Source organism: Vespa mandarinia, chromosome 24 (assembly GCF_050613455.1).
Source record: "Vespa mandarinia isolate Hongniang chromosome 24, ASM5061345v1, whole genome shotgun sequence".
Taxonomy (NCBI): Eukaryota; Metazoa; Arthropoda; class Insecta; order Hymenoptera; family Vespidae; genus Vespa; species Vespa mandarinia.
The window spans coordinates 1,662,501-1,678,120 of NC_140833.1; the positions used below are offsets into that span (position 1 = coordinate 1,662,501).

At 28.6% G+C, this 15,620-nt stretch overlaps 1 protein-coding gene across 2 annotated transcripts in view; it reads left to right on the forward strand.

Moving 5' to 3' along the window:
* The window catches only part of Myo81F (unconventional myosin 81F), a 39,083-nt gene that overhangs the window by 2,645 nt on the left and 20,818 nt on the right, over window positions 1-15,620 (forward strand). For both annotated transcript variants that reach the window (XM_035868605.2, XM_035868606.2), the window contains exons 3-4: window positions 9,692-9,798; window positions 15,150-15,212. In XM_035868605.2, the coding sequence (XP_035724498.1) occupies window positions 9,692-9,798; window positions 15,150-15,212 (170 nt within the window). The remainder of the gene's footprint in view (window positions 1-9,691; window positions 9,799-15,149; window positions 15,213-15,620) is intronic.

Sequence of the window (15,620 nt, forward strand, 5' to 3'; positions counted from 1 at the left end):
AGTATATTATTATTAGGTTATGTCGTCGTATATGTAATTATATATAAACATTATAATTATTATTATTCAAGGAAATTCATTGGGATAGTCAACTATATTTCTCTCTCTCTCTCTCTCTTTCTCCTTTCTCTCTCTCCTTTCTCTTTCTCTTCTTTCTCTCTATCTTCTCTCTCTCTCTCTCTCTCTCTCTCTCTCTCTCTCTATTTATCTATCTATCTATCTATCTATCTCTCTCTTTCACTTTCTCTTTGATACTTTTTTCGTTGTTTGATAAAGATTTATTTGTCCCCACTCCCCCGAAGCCCAGGTAAAAGCATTCTAACGTGAAAACTCTTGAAAGGAAAGTTAAATAGATGAAAAAAGAAGAAAGGTTAAGAGATATATAGAGGGAGAAAGAGAGAGAGGACGAATATTTATCGTAACAGGAAGCTAGGTTAGGTCCTTAGGTTAGGATAATACGAAAGACAGCTACGTTAAAAATATTGACAAAAAACTTTTCTTTCGTTTAAGAATTTTTCCTTCTTCCCCTCTACCCCTTTTTCTTTTTCTCCTTCTTACTTGAATCTTTTTTTCCTTCTCAAGAGGAATACAAAACGGCGGGAAATTTAAAGGTTCAATTTACGAACGACACCGACAAATAAAAAATGAGTAAATAAATAAATAAAGAAATAATTGACAATAATGATTGTAATGGCAAGAGAAAAGTAATCAAAAAAGTCGTGATTGTAAAGTGGCGGGAAATTCGAAAGTTCGAATGATGAACGATATCGATAAGTAAAAAAGGAATAAATAAATAAATAAATAAATAAATAAATAAATAAATAAATGAATGAATAAGTGACAAAAGAAAAGTGATGAAAAGAGTCGTAATTGGGAAACGGCGGGAAATTCGAAAGTTCATATTACGAACGTTATCAATAAATAAATAAATAAAATAATTTTAACAACGATAATAATAATAATAATAATAATAATAATAATAATAATAATAATAATAATTATAATAATAAGAGAGAAAGAGATAAAGAAAAAGAAAAGGAAATGATGCAAGAACAAACGAATGGGGAAAGGGTCTGACCGAGATAAGTGTAAAGGGACGGAGTATCAAGTTCGCGGCCCTTATTAAAACGCGTTCGAATTAAAGCTCGATTAATTTGCGCTCGCGTAATCTGGGCCGTATGGAGAGCACGAGACAAACACCACATGCATACATACATACTTGCTAACTCGATTCACTCGTACACCCATAGACGTTAATACTTATACCACCCATACACATATGCACCCGTTCGAAGCCGACAACACGGGGGACGTTCGATAAAAAGAAAGAAAGGAGGAAGTATAATAGTAGTTACGAGTAAATGGAGAAGGGAAAAAAAAAAGAAAGAAGAAAACGTTACTGAGAGATCACTGCTGAGAATTACTTTTATTTTTCATTCGATAATATTTACCGAGGATGGAATTTTCCAACTTTTGCTGGCGCCATATTGATAGAAAGTCTCTATTAATCATATGTATATCAATGGAAAGTCCCTAATAATCACATTTATTGTACATATATATATATATATATATATATATATATATATAAATATATATATATGTTTTTGCATATATTTATATTGATAAATACAAACATGTATTATCATTCCAGAACAATGAAGTCAATGTGAGATAAAGAATAGTTTATTATTATCATTATTATTATTATTATTATTATTATTATTATTATTATTATCATCATTTAATATATTAATAGAAATAAAAAATTTCGTCGTATTATTTAAAATAGAAAATTAAATTTTTTAAAAATATTTTATAGAGAGAAAAAAAAAAAATATATATATATATATATATATATATATATATATATATATATATATGAAATATACGTCGAAGAAAATAAAAGAAAAATAGAAAACAAATAAAAATCTTCATAGAATCGTCGGTAGTTTTACAACTTCCGTTTCTAGTTTTACTTCTCAAATATGTGTATATATTTATATATATATATGGATATGTATCATATACAAGTTTTATATCATATCTCGTAAAACGATCGATATACATAGTCGAGAATCTCGGTCCGTATAAGTACTCACTTACCTTACGTTCGATTTTTTCATTTGTTCAATAAAAAATTTCTTAATATCCATTTACTAATATTTAACACACGATATCCATTATATATTAGTTATATATATGTATATATATGTGTGTGTTAAAAAAAAACAAAAAGTTAATTAAATAAATAAATTAATTAATAAATAAACAGTTAATTAATAATCATGAATACCAATCGATTTATGTTTCTAATTAAATATTAAATAAAATCATTTCTATTTATTAATTAACATTAAGTATATTTCGTAAAATAAATAGATCAATATATATATATATTTTTTTTTTTTTTTTCTTTTTTTTAAGTAGTATAAATAATTAAACGTCAGTCATTATGTCAATCACATTACTTACCGATATTTTATTATATTATATATACTGATTTTATCTAATTTAATTCGATCAGATTTAGTAAAACTAAGGGGATTAATTTAAAAATACATGCTGATGCAATTAATATCATCAACAGCCGTATGAAATTTAATATTAAGTTCTTAAAACTTTTTTCGTGATTTGATTTCCTTCTTCTTCATCTCTCTCTCTCTCTCACACACACACACACACACACACATTCTCTCTCTCTCTTTTTCTGAATATGTATTATATAGTACAGTCGTATATTATTCGTTAGAGAGGGATTGTACTTTATGATACGGTTTCGTATTTGACTTTCATTTTTTTTCTTTTTTGTTTTTTTTTTTTTTTTAAACGCTTGACACATCCAAACGGAATTTAGTGTCCCTTCCTTTCTTCGGATTACGCGAACTAAGACAGATTAGATAAAGTGGAAGGTCTACGATGATGGACATTTCTGTTTCTTTGTCTTTCTCTCTCTCTCTCTCTCTCTCTCTCTCTCTCTCTCTCTCTCTCTCTCTCTTTCTCTCTCTCTTCCTTTTTTTTTTCTTTTTCACAAATTTCCGAATTCAATCATAAGAATTGTCGATGAGCTATAATAAATAAAATAAAATGAAATGCAATAAAATAAAATAAAATAAAATAAAATAAAATAGTTTTCGGTGATTTTGGACAAATATATTTTTAGGAAATAAAAATGAGAGAGAGAGAGAGAGAGAGAGAGAGAGAGAGAGAGATAGAGAGAAATAAATAAATAAAAAAGTTTGATCGAATAATCGAATTTCCATAGGAAATACTTTTGTTTGTCATTACTTTTTATGTATTTCATATCAGTATATATGTATTTATGTTTGTTCTATGTACGTATACGTATACATATGTATACGTTAAATGCCAGGAGATATCAAGGCGCGTATGATAAAGCCACTTACGGTATAAATACGTACTCTGTATGTATCCAGTGTCAGGAGAGGAGTACAAAGCACTCGGTGACTTCGACCGAAAGGGAAGTTAGCACGATGAAACGCTACGTTGTGTGTTACCTAAATGCATCCACGAACAGTGGTGGTGAACTCCTTGATGTGGATGTCACGTAGTACAAACCACACGAAGAACCGATTCGGTAAACGGATGTTGTTTAAGAGTATCCGTTCTCTTAAAATTCTTATTCTCCGAGAAGAGACAAAGAAAAATAGGGATAGAAAGAAAGAGATAAAGATAGAGATAGAGAGAGAGAACGAGAGAAAGAGAGAGAGAGAGAGAGAGAGAGAGAGAGAGAGAGAGAGAGAGAGAGAACATCAACAACAATAACAATACAAATTTAATATAATATAATATAATATGTTATACGTCTGCATAATTTTTTTGTTCTACTTCTTTTACTTTTTTATTTATTCCTTTTCATTCATTTATTTATTTATTTGCTTATTTATTTCTTTATTTATTTATTTATTTCTTTTTTTTTACTTTTTTTTTTTCATTTATTTATTTAGTTATTTCTTTTTATTTATTTATTTATTTATTTTGTTTATTTATCTTTTAATTTTTTTATTCTTTTTTATTGTTTCTATTTATTTAGTTACTTTATTTATTTATTTATTTATTTGGTTATTCTTTTTTTCCTTCTTTATTTTGATTTTATTCATTTAAAATGTGAATTAAAAAAAAAAAAAAAAAAAAAAGAGAAAAAAAGGAAAAAGAAAAATAAATAAATAAACGCGTTTTATTCGTTTAATTAAAATATGAATTTATAAGAAAGCTCGATGTATTTATTTATATATTTATTTATTTATTTATTTATTTATTTATTTATTTATTAAGTTTAACTATGAATTTATTAAAAATGAAAAAGAATATCTACGCGATACGTTCGTTTAATTAAAATTTGAATTTAATAAAGAAACGTGATTTATTTATTTAATTGAAATATGAATTTATTAAAAGAAAAAGGAAAAAAGAAAGAAGATAAAAGAAATCATATGAATTTATTTATTTAATTAAAATGCGAATTGAAAAGAGAGGAACGATTTTTTTTTACAATTTAGTTATTTTATATTATTAACGCGTTTGATGTTATCTTTTTTATTTATAGAACTTTTTTTACTTATAATAATAATAATAATAATAATAATAATAATAATAATAATAATAATAAGAAATAATAATTTCTCTTTGTAATGATTTTTGTTTATACGAGGATTTTTAAATTAATTGAAATGATATCGAATTAGATAAATAATAAATACTATACACACACACACACACGCGCACATATATACACATACTTATAGTGGTATATTTTCAAGATATTTCTAATCATGATCATTGGTTGATACGTCATCTTAATATTTCGAATTACAAAATATTTAATAATTTACGATTAGATACGATTTATAACAGTGGTTCTCAACGTGAAATAACTACACGTTTATTATTTTTAAGATTATGCGAAAAAAGATTGAATAATCCATAACTACAAATCATTTTTCTTTTTTTTTTTTATTTTAGGGGAATATAATTTGGAAAAATTGACTGCTGAATGACAAGTCAGAAAAAAAATTAGATTATCCTAGAAAATGACATGCACCCATACACACACACACACACACACACATACATACATATCAGTGTTTCCCAAACATTTCCTACGATGGATCATCTTAAGTAATTATAAAATTTTAATCTATCAACTTGATTATCATATAAGATGAATAAATCGTCAATAATAAAAAAAAAATATTAAAGGAGTGAGAAAAAATAAAAATTAACAAAAAAAAAGAAAAAAAAAGAAAAAAATTAACAAACAAACAAACATTTATTTTTCCCATATATATTACGTAAAGCTTAATGCACAAGAGTGATAAATTAACATTAATATAAATTAATATTAATTATTGATAGTTAATTATTAATATAAGTTTGGGAAACTCTGACACACACACATACACACACATATATACACACGTACACGTACACGTACATACACATACATACATACATATGGAATACTTATTTAGTTTTTCTCACGTAGGATTAGATCTATTTAAAAAATGGTGTTCGACTTAGGAATGAACGGAGAACGTGAAAGAAGTCCGAGGGACTTGGAATGAGTATTTCTCACTCTTTCACTCTCTCTCTCTTTCTCTCTCTTTCTCTAACACTCTCGTACACACTCGTATATACTCTCTCTTTCTCAGATGCACGTAGAATGAGTCATGAGAGGCATCCTAGCGGTTGTTCCGCCTTCCTTGGAATTTCGTCTCATCCTGGAGAGTCAGTCGGTGTCGAATGGACGAATTCCTATTCCCTGTGAGAAGACGATTCAAGATGATGTGACCCATACACATATATACACAAGCACGTGAACGCGCACATATGTTTATATATACATATGTGTGTGTGTGTGTGTGTGTGTGTATGTACGTATGTGTATATACATATATATATATATAGAGAGAGAGAGAGAGAGACAATTCATACATATATACATAAACCATAGATCTCTTTTCGGACAGGTTAAAATGGCGCGTCTATGGTAATGAACGGAGTTAATTATTTCCTCCCGTTGTTAGGTGTCGTCGACCTCCCTGAGAATAAACTCTCGGAGTCGCACTTAGTTGGCACGTTTTATGAAACTTTCGACCTCGAATCGACACCACGATTTTTCGTCTTCTATAAAAAAAAAAAAAAAAAAAAAAAAAACACGACGACCGACAGTATTATGTGCAAGGAAAAGAAAAAGAAAAAGAAGAGAAAGAGAAAGAAAGAGAGGGATGGAGGGCAATGAAAAGAGAGTACTCAGAAATTATAGAAATATTCGAATCGATTCGATTTATTTTTGTGATAAATATAAATCCTCGTGATGTAACGAATTATTCTTAGATAACGTATGGATTTGATAAAAAAAGAAAAGGAATTGATATAGTAATAGAAAGAAATTTTTCTAAATATATGCACGTCTCTCTCTCTCTCTCTCTCTCTCTCTTTCTCTGTGTGTGTGTGTGTGTTTGTATGTTGATATTTCTGACAGTATTTCTAATCTACAAAGATTTATATAATTAATATTAAAGATTTATATAATTAATAATAAATATAAATTGATTGCACTAGTATATTTATTATTTTACTATTATTTATCAATCTAAATTATCATATTTTATATATATATATATAATATAGTAATAAATTAATATAATAATGAATATAATAATATATATATATATAATATAATAATAAATAAAATATATGTATATTTATGAAAAGAAAATTTCAAGGAATAATGAGATTACGTGAGAGAAATAGTTAAACTCAAATAAATTATATATATATATATATATATATATATATATATATATATATACATATAAGTACATACGGATGCAAGTCCAGGGCAGCTAAGCTTCTTAAGAGAGAGCTTACAACTTGTTGTCTCGTTAAACTTTCCGTCACGTAATTAGACACTGGGTTTCGTACCTCACAAACGACACTTTATTATCTCCCTATATTTTCTTATGTAAGCTCGAATATGCAAGCTTCTCTCTTTTTCTCTCTCTCTCTCTCTCTCTCTCTCTCTTTCTCTTTCTCTCTCACGCACACACACACATACACGTCGTTGCATTTTTACCAACACCTTAATACATGTACACACAAACAAATACAGACAAACATTATATCAAACTCATTTTAATATTCAATTTTCGCGTTGCGCGTTTTGAAATATTTCAATTTTTTTTTTCCTTTCCCCAATTTTTTTTTTTTTTTTATTTATTTTTTTCTTTTCAATAATAAAATTTTTTTTATATAAATTTATGAATAAATTTTGTATATGAATTTATGAATGCATCGAAAAATCAAGAGCCATTAAGGAAACAAGAAAAAAGGAGAAAGGAAACAAGAAAAAGATTTGTTTCGTCGAGAGACGTGTTGAGACGTACGAAGGGTACGAAAAAAAATCAGACGTAAAGATAAGAAGACGTGCAATTTTTTGGGAGGCAGGTGCATCAGTCACGCGCCCTATGCACCTGCATCATGACCGTGACACCTGCGCGTCAGCTGCCATATATATATATTTTTTTTTTTTCTTTTTTGCTTTATTTATTTATTTATTCTTTCTTTTTATTTTTTTATTTTTTTTTTTTTTTCAAGAATCAGCACAAGTCGATTTTTAATTTGCGATTATTTTCCTTTTCAAATTTTGATGAACTATTCTATATACGTTTAAATAAATCGTAATAATAATGGCCGTGTTTATTTATTACACAGATACATATATACATACATACATGTATATATACATATATATATATACATGGTATATAAGGCAATACTTTTGCAGGCTCTTAAATACTTGAAATGTTAAATCCGCAAGTCCCTACGAATGATTCGTTTCAGGAGCTGGTGGTGCGGGTTTGGAGTAGGGTAAAGGGGGTGGAATGGAGTGAGGTATCATTTAAACGATGGAACGATTGTTTTGAACAATCATGAACGTGATCTCGTAGAATGAACCGAAATTGTACTATACCATTCTCTTTTTATCGGTCTATCCCTCTTACCTACGTGTATAAATGTCCAAACGAGTGGGACTAAAAGCACCCTCGATCATTAACCACCCTCGTTCTTCAAACTCCTTCCATCAATGTCTATTTCTCTTATTCTTCCTTTATTCATCTTTTTGTTTCATTTAAACGATCCCTTTTCCACGTTCACGTTTTTTATAAATTATAATATTATTGCATCATTGAAAATAGTGTTTAATTAATTTTATTGTTTTGTTATGATACGCGAACAAAAAAACATTAGTTTTAAACAATTCCATTTGTTATATACAACGTTGATTTTCTTTTTTTTTTTTTTTTTTCGACGTTCTCAAGCCTATTCGCAATATCAGGATATTTCATTAATTCGCACGTTTTAATAGTTGTATTAAAATTTATATTACAATAAATTTATGATATGATATAATGTATGATATGTAAATTATTATATCGAAGATAGAAGGAATATTATCGTATTATAAAAATATAATATAGTAATAAGCAATACCATGATATATTAAAAAAAAAAAAAAACTATTTAGTATAATAATAAATACACGTACACACACACGCACATGTATATGTTGAGAAAGTTTAAACTAAAATTTCTAAGAATTCAAAAAAATTAATTCGTAAATTTTTTCGTCACTGTAAACCGAAGAAAAGAAAAAAGAAAAAAAAAAAAAAGAAAAAAAGAAGAAAAATGAAAACCAACAAACAAAAATCTAACATATCTACGATTAATTACAATCGTGATCGTATAGATTGAAAATAAACATTGATAACAATTGATTTTATTTATTGATAAGAGAAAGAAGATTACGATAAAATTATTACATGTATATACGTATGTACATACGTGTGTATATTACATCTGTGTACTATGTATTCAATCGACTAAGATTTAAGTGTCAATCTTCTTTGTAATACCAGTAATACCAATCAGTTGGTTAACAGGTGGTCTGTTAGACAATATCTCGATATTCCTTTGATTTTCACCTAGCCAATTCAATCTAGTAGGAGACAGCTTGTTACATAGTTATCACTATTATCATCGATTTTATCACGACATTGGTCATTCTTCCGTATGCATCATATACTATTTATTCCGTGATAACGAACTTGAATGTAATTTTAATGAAACATTTTCTTTTAATCACTTTTTATATTTTTATCCAATTTATTGTCAGAGATAACGGGTGTATTCAACGATTCAATTATCAAGGATTTAATGATCTTTTTTTTTCTTTTTTCTTTTTTCTTTTTTCTCTCTTCTTTCTTTTATTTTTTTGTTTAAACCTAATTAGAAACTTTACTCTGTATTGCTTATTTCATTGGATTTATAATTTTTCGAAATTTTTAATATGTATTAATAACAATCGTATTATTATTATTATTATTATTATTATTATTATTATTATTATTATTATTATTATTATTAATAATAGTAATATTTCATAATTATTTATATGGACAAATCGATGTTACTTTAATTTTAATTTCTTTTTTTTTGTATATATAAAAAAAAATGGTCGGTTTAAATGACGTTCTGTTAAAATGTATAAAAATATATCATGTTCCATCGATCGATATATATATATAGTCAGAAATATGTACTAATAATCATCTTGTATAATATATCCTGCTTTATTTATTTTTTTTCTTTTTTTCTTTTTTTTCAGGCTCAAGCCCCGAGTTCGGGGTGCCGGATATGACGGTCATCAGCGATATCGACGAGACCGGCATCAATCGGAATCTTCAAGTCCGATACGAGAGGGACCAGATATATGTATCCTTTTCCTTTTTCTTTTTCTATCTCTTTCTTTTTTCCTTTCTTTCTTTCTTTCTTTCTTTCTTTCTTGACTGGTTCTTCTTCACTGCTGATTTCTTCAGAATTTACGAGTACAAGGGCGAATATATATATATATATATATATATATATATATATATATATATATATATATAATGAAAAGAAAGGAAAGGGAAAGGAAAGGAAAGAAAAAAAAAATATCGAAGAAGGAAGAAATCGTCTCGTAAATAGTCTATAGAAATGGTGAATCGTAAGAGACGTTCTTTAAGTATGTATAACATCAAACTCTCACAAAATTCTACTTTTACTCTTTTCGGAAGTATTTAAAGGATTTCGCCTCTCTCTCTCTCTCTCTCTCTCTCTCTCTCTCTCTTTCACTCACTCACTCTTTCTTATATAGGAGCTAAAAAAAAAAAAATTCTTTAGGAAGACACGAGCATTGTGGCGTGAAAAGGATCAAGAAAGTAAAAAAGGAGGGTTAGCGTGTGAGGAGGGATGGGTTAGATAGATGTTGATAATGGTGAAGGTGTGGTGTACGAGGATAGAAGTGATGTAAAAAGATGATTATTCACGAGAGTATATCGAATGTGTATTTGTATTTCAAAATGTATGTCACGTTTTATGATACGAACATTTCGATACGTAGAGAAATGTTAGTCGACATTAATATTTAAACGTTTTCAAATTTTTCGAATTTATCCAAAGAAAAGAAAAGTGTGTATTTTTTTTTGTTCTTTTGTTTTTTTTTTTTGTTTTTTTTTGATAATTACAATTATAATGTTAATATCATATGAGATTTTTAATTTATTCGTCTAATGAAAGTTCAAGGTCACGATGTAATACGTTTCATAAGTATCCGTAAATGTAATATCGTAAAAATGTCATCGATCATATAAAATAGTATAATAATTTCTTTTTTTTAATTATTCATTGAAATATTTAATTAATTAATTAATTGATTGATTGATTGATTGATTGATTGATTGATTGATTGATTGATTGATTGATTGATTGATTGATTAATTAATTAATTAGAATAAGGATAGAATGTTCTTTCGTAAGAAAAAAGATTAAAGATTATTTAATTTTAAAAGGTTTTACCGGAAGTCGGGTATTTTTTTTTCGCTCTCTTCAAATATCTTACACTTGAAATAATGAAACTATTCTTAACACACACACACACACACACACACATTCACACATTTTATTATATTATTATTTAAATATATATATATACATTTCTTTTTATTGTTTCTAAGAAAAAAGATATAAAGCTGGGTATTTATTTATTTTTAATTTATTAAAATTAAATAAAAAAAAAGAAAACAAACGAATCGAAAATTTTCTTACATATACATATATATATATATTTATTTATATACATATATATCTAAATTTGATTGAAAGAAATTTGATTTTAAGAAAGGGTTGAAGTAGAATGAAATAGAATAGAATATAACAAGATAGGGTAGAATAATAGAATGAAAGAAAAGAAGTTGGAAATAAGGAAGGAATATAAAGTAAAAGCAGGAAAAGAGGAAGAGAGAGAGAGAGAGAAAGAGAGAGAGAGAGAGAGAGAGAGAGAGAGAGAGAGAGAGAGAAAGAGAAAGAGAGATAGAGAGAGAGAGTGAGAGAGATAGAAAGAAAGACGTATGAATTTTGTAGGGGTGGGGCATTGCTCCCGGGTTAGTTGGTTGCCATGGCGACAACCCCAGTCAGCTGGTGAACCACCCCAGGGCCAGACCCATTCATCTCCTCGTTGGTTTGCCGACCCAACGACCGACACCGACGACCCACTGTCGTTTTTGCTTCTCGGAGACTCCCGTCAACCCCTTTCCAACCCCCTTCCCTTTCCTACGTCCCTTCCGTCATCTCTCTCTCTCTCTCTCTCTCTCTCTCTCTCTCTCTCTCTCTCTCTCTCTCTCTCTCTCTCTTTCTTTCTCTCTATCTATCTTTCTTTCTCTTTCTCTCTCTTTCTCTCTCTCTCTCTCTCTCTCACTCTTCGATTGTAAATTGTCATTTACATCGTGTAAATCGAATATATCAACATATATATTATACAACATAGAGAGACAGAGAGAAAGAGAGAGAAAGGGACAGATCAATTCTCTTCTTTTTTTTATAAATTATATGAAGAAGATGTGTGTGTGTGTGTGTGTGTGTGTGTGTATGTGTCTATTTGTGTGTAATATATACATTATATATAATTTCTAAATAATTAATACTTTATCAATTATATATTTATCTGTTAATATAATATAATAATTTGATTGGATTCTATTTGATTTAAATTAATTCTTTAATCAATTACAATTCATTTTTTAATTATTTCTATTAATATTACGGTTAATTATCAAATTGAAATATAATATTCGATTATAATTATGTTATTCGAACAGATGGAGATTTGAATATCTTTCGTTTCTAATGTAGGACTAATCGAATAATCGATATTTAAAAATGGGAATTACATAGGGACAAAAAGAAAATCCCGTTTCGACCGTTCGATTTGGTAAGATCGTTTAAAGTAATTCGTTAATGAACATTTCCTCATGTGAGCGGCGAATTATTGTTTTAAACGCGTCCGTTTCACAATAGGAGAAAAAGAGAGAGAGAAAGAAAGAGAAAGAGAGGGGTCGTGTAGGTAGGTAAGTAGGTTGCATTTGTGTGTGTGTGTGTGTGTGTGTATGCGTTTATTATCACAGAGATCGTTCAGAGAAGTCATCATAGAGATCTAAAGAAATTGAGCTAACAAATTTTTTTTCCCTCATCTTCTTTGTAACTCACTTTTGTTAGTTTTGAGCCGTGCTCGAAAATATATGAGTTTGATATTAAAAATCAATTTTTTTTTCTTTTTCCTTTCTTTTTATTAGCTTTTCGTTTCTCTCTCTCTCTCTGTCTTTTTTTTTTTTTTTTTTTTAATAATTTTTTTTACGCCTCAATCATATATTTAACTTTTAATTAACGGGCAGAGAAAAGCCGATTGATTTTTAATATCAATTTGGGGAAATTTATTAATTCTCTCGCTCCTGCTATGCATACGCACACACACACGCACACACACACACACACATATTTTGTGTTTATATAAGATATCCTTTAATTTATTAATAAAAGTATATATATATGGTGTGTGTGTGTGTGTGTATGTGTGTGTGTGTATTTGTTATCCTTATCGATCCGATATGAGTATGACAGGGATTTTCTGTTTTTCCCTTTACTTGATTTTTATCTTATTTTATTATATTTTATTCCTTTTTATTTGAAAAAGTTTTCATCTCATTAATACAAAATTTCTTAAAGAAAAATAAAAGCAATGATTATAAAAATTCAAATTGACACGTTCCTTCAACTTCTTCTTCGTCTTTTTCATCTTCGGTCATCTTTTAACTATATAAATACGTGCATACATACAAACATACATATGCACACACACACACACACACATGTATAAATACATATATATATATATACACGCATATAGGCGAATAGGAAACAGCAGGACAGATACTTGGAGGTAGAAAGGGGTGGTAGCAGTGCGCTCTCATTAACTTCTCGCTAGCAAAAGCGCTCTTAGCCGGCTTCAATTGCTTTCGTCGAGTAGAACGAGCTCGCCCACCTTTTAGCGCAGCTAAAAGAGAGACAGAGAAAGAGAGAGAGAGAGAGAGAGAGAGAGAGAGAGAGAGAGAAATACGAGGGTCAGAAAACCGGATGTACAGTGAGTCTCGAGAAGCTAGCATATCCCATGTTTACTGAAGCCGTCGAAGCGAAGAAATTGGGCCATGACAGGGTGCAAAGGGTTAAGAAAGAAAAAGAGAGAGAAAGAGAGAGAGAGAGAGAGAGAGAGAGAGAGAGAGAGAGAGAGAAGAACGGGACAAGGAAAAAAAGATTGAGGGTAGTCGAGAAATATTAAGGGTGAACATTCGAACATTGCATTTCTTTCTTTCAAAGTTTCACAAAAATAATACTCTTATCGCACGACACTAACATATCACTATTCTTTCGGATTATTTTACATTAGATTCATTGACAAAGTGTTAAAGATCATGTTAAAGATATAATTTTATAATTAAGTGAATGTGGTAACTTAGGAAAAAAAAAATAATAATAATAATAATAATGGAAAACAAGAAAAAGGCGCAAACCAATCAAACGATCGTTTTCATCATAGTTCATCGCTCATGATCGTTCTGTTGTATCTAATTAATTGACAATTAATTGTGTTCCAATTGTCAAGTAGATCTTTTGAAACATTAAAATTGGAACGTCATTGATTTATGACGTCAATGTTACATATATTATAGTAATGTAGTTTATAAACAAACATATACATATATATATATACATATATATATATATATATATATATTATTTATTATATGCTGGTCAAAAGTTCCTAAGTGATATTAAAAATTAATTATACCCTCATGAGATTAACCTTTGGATTATGCAGTTAGGCTTGCAGATAATGTAAAAAAGAAGAAAAAAGATTAGGTTAAAATTAGTTCGAAAAATAATGATTAATTTTTACAATGACCTTTAAATCTTTCGGTGTTCAAAATTTTGCGACGCATATAGATCAACAAAAAAAAAAAAAAAGAAAAAAAAAAGAAAAATAAAAAAGAACGATACACCGAACAAATTAAAAATTTCATTGATACGTATCTACTATTCTTTTTTATTCTTTCTTTTTTTCTTTTTTTTTTTTTTTTTCTTTCTTCTTCTTCTCTTTTTTTCCTTTCGATCGTGCTCAAAATATTTCATTTTTACGTTATACGTTTATAGAGTATCGTTCTGGGGGCTTTCATCGTACCCCTAAAATGTCACAGAAGGGTAACCGTTATGGATATATTATCCCCTCCCCCTCCCCCTACCTCTCCTACTTGTCCCTTATTCTTAACTCGTACCATTCTCTGAGTCATCCCCCCAAATAACCATCGCACGTCTGACGTCATACCAAATCTAACTTGCATCCCTTATACCCCAAGTCCTATACCACCCACACCACTTTGTTCATCGTTTTACTTAACATAAGTATATCTTTATTTTTATCCAGGGACTATAATATCTACCTCTTTCTCTCTCTCTCTCTCTCTCTCTTTCTCTCTTTCTCTATCTATCTATCTATCTATCTATCTATCTATCTATTTATTTCTTTGTCTACCTTAGGAACTTCTATTGATTTGACTCACTTAGGAACTTTTGGCCCGCCCTATGTAAATTGCATGTGTATGTATGTGTGGGTGTGTGTATGTGTGGGGGTGGATGGGTGTAGATGTAAATGTGTCTATATATTCCTTAACATAGATCATTAAAATGGATTCACGCAGACATACACAGGATCCATACTCGTAGCTGTAAATCCCTACAAGGAGGTCGACTTTTATACGAACGTAAGTTAATCACACTGTTTATTATTATTATTATTATTATTATTTTTTTTTTTTTTTAATCTCTTTTTTCTTTTTAATTTATTCAACATTATGACAGTCATTCTAGCGATATCGAATGTAAATATCTGTTAAATTTAATCAATGACACGGATTTAACGTTCGAGGTTATTCACGCATCGTTACATATATTTCGGGACTTTAAACAGATGGATTTAAAATAATAATATTTTCTCGTGACGATGTAAACGCGAAAAAATAATATTAATTAAATACGATTATGATAATAAATATAGAATTAAATAATTCTATATAATCGTTATCGAAGTTATCGAATTAAATTTATTTTATGCGATATAAATTTATGTCGTCGTGTGAAGAGGGGAGGGAGACGGGATAGAGAATGCCGAA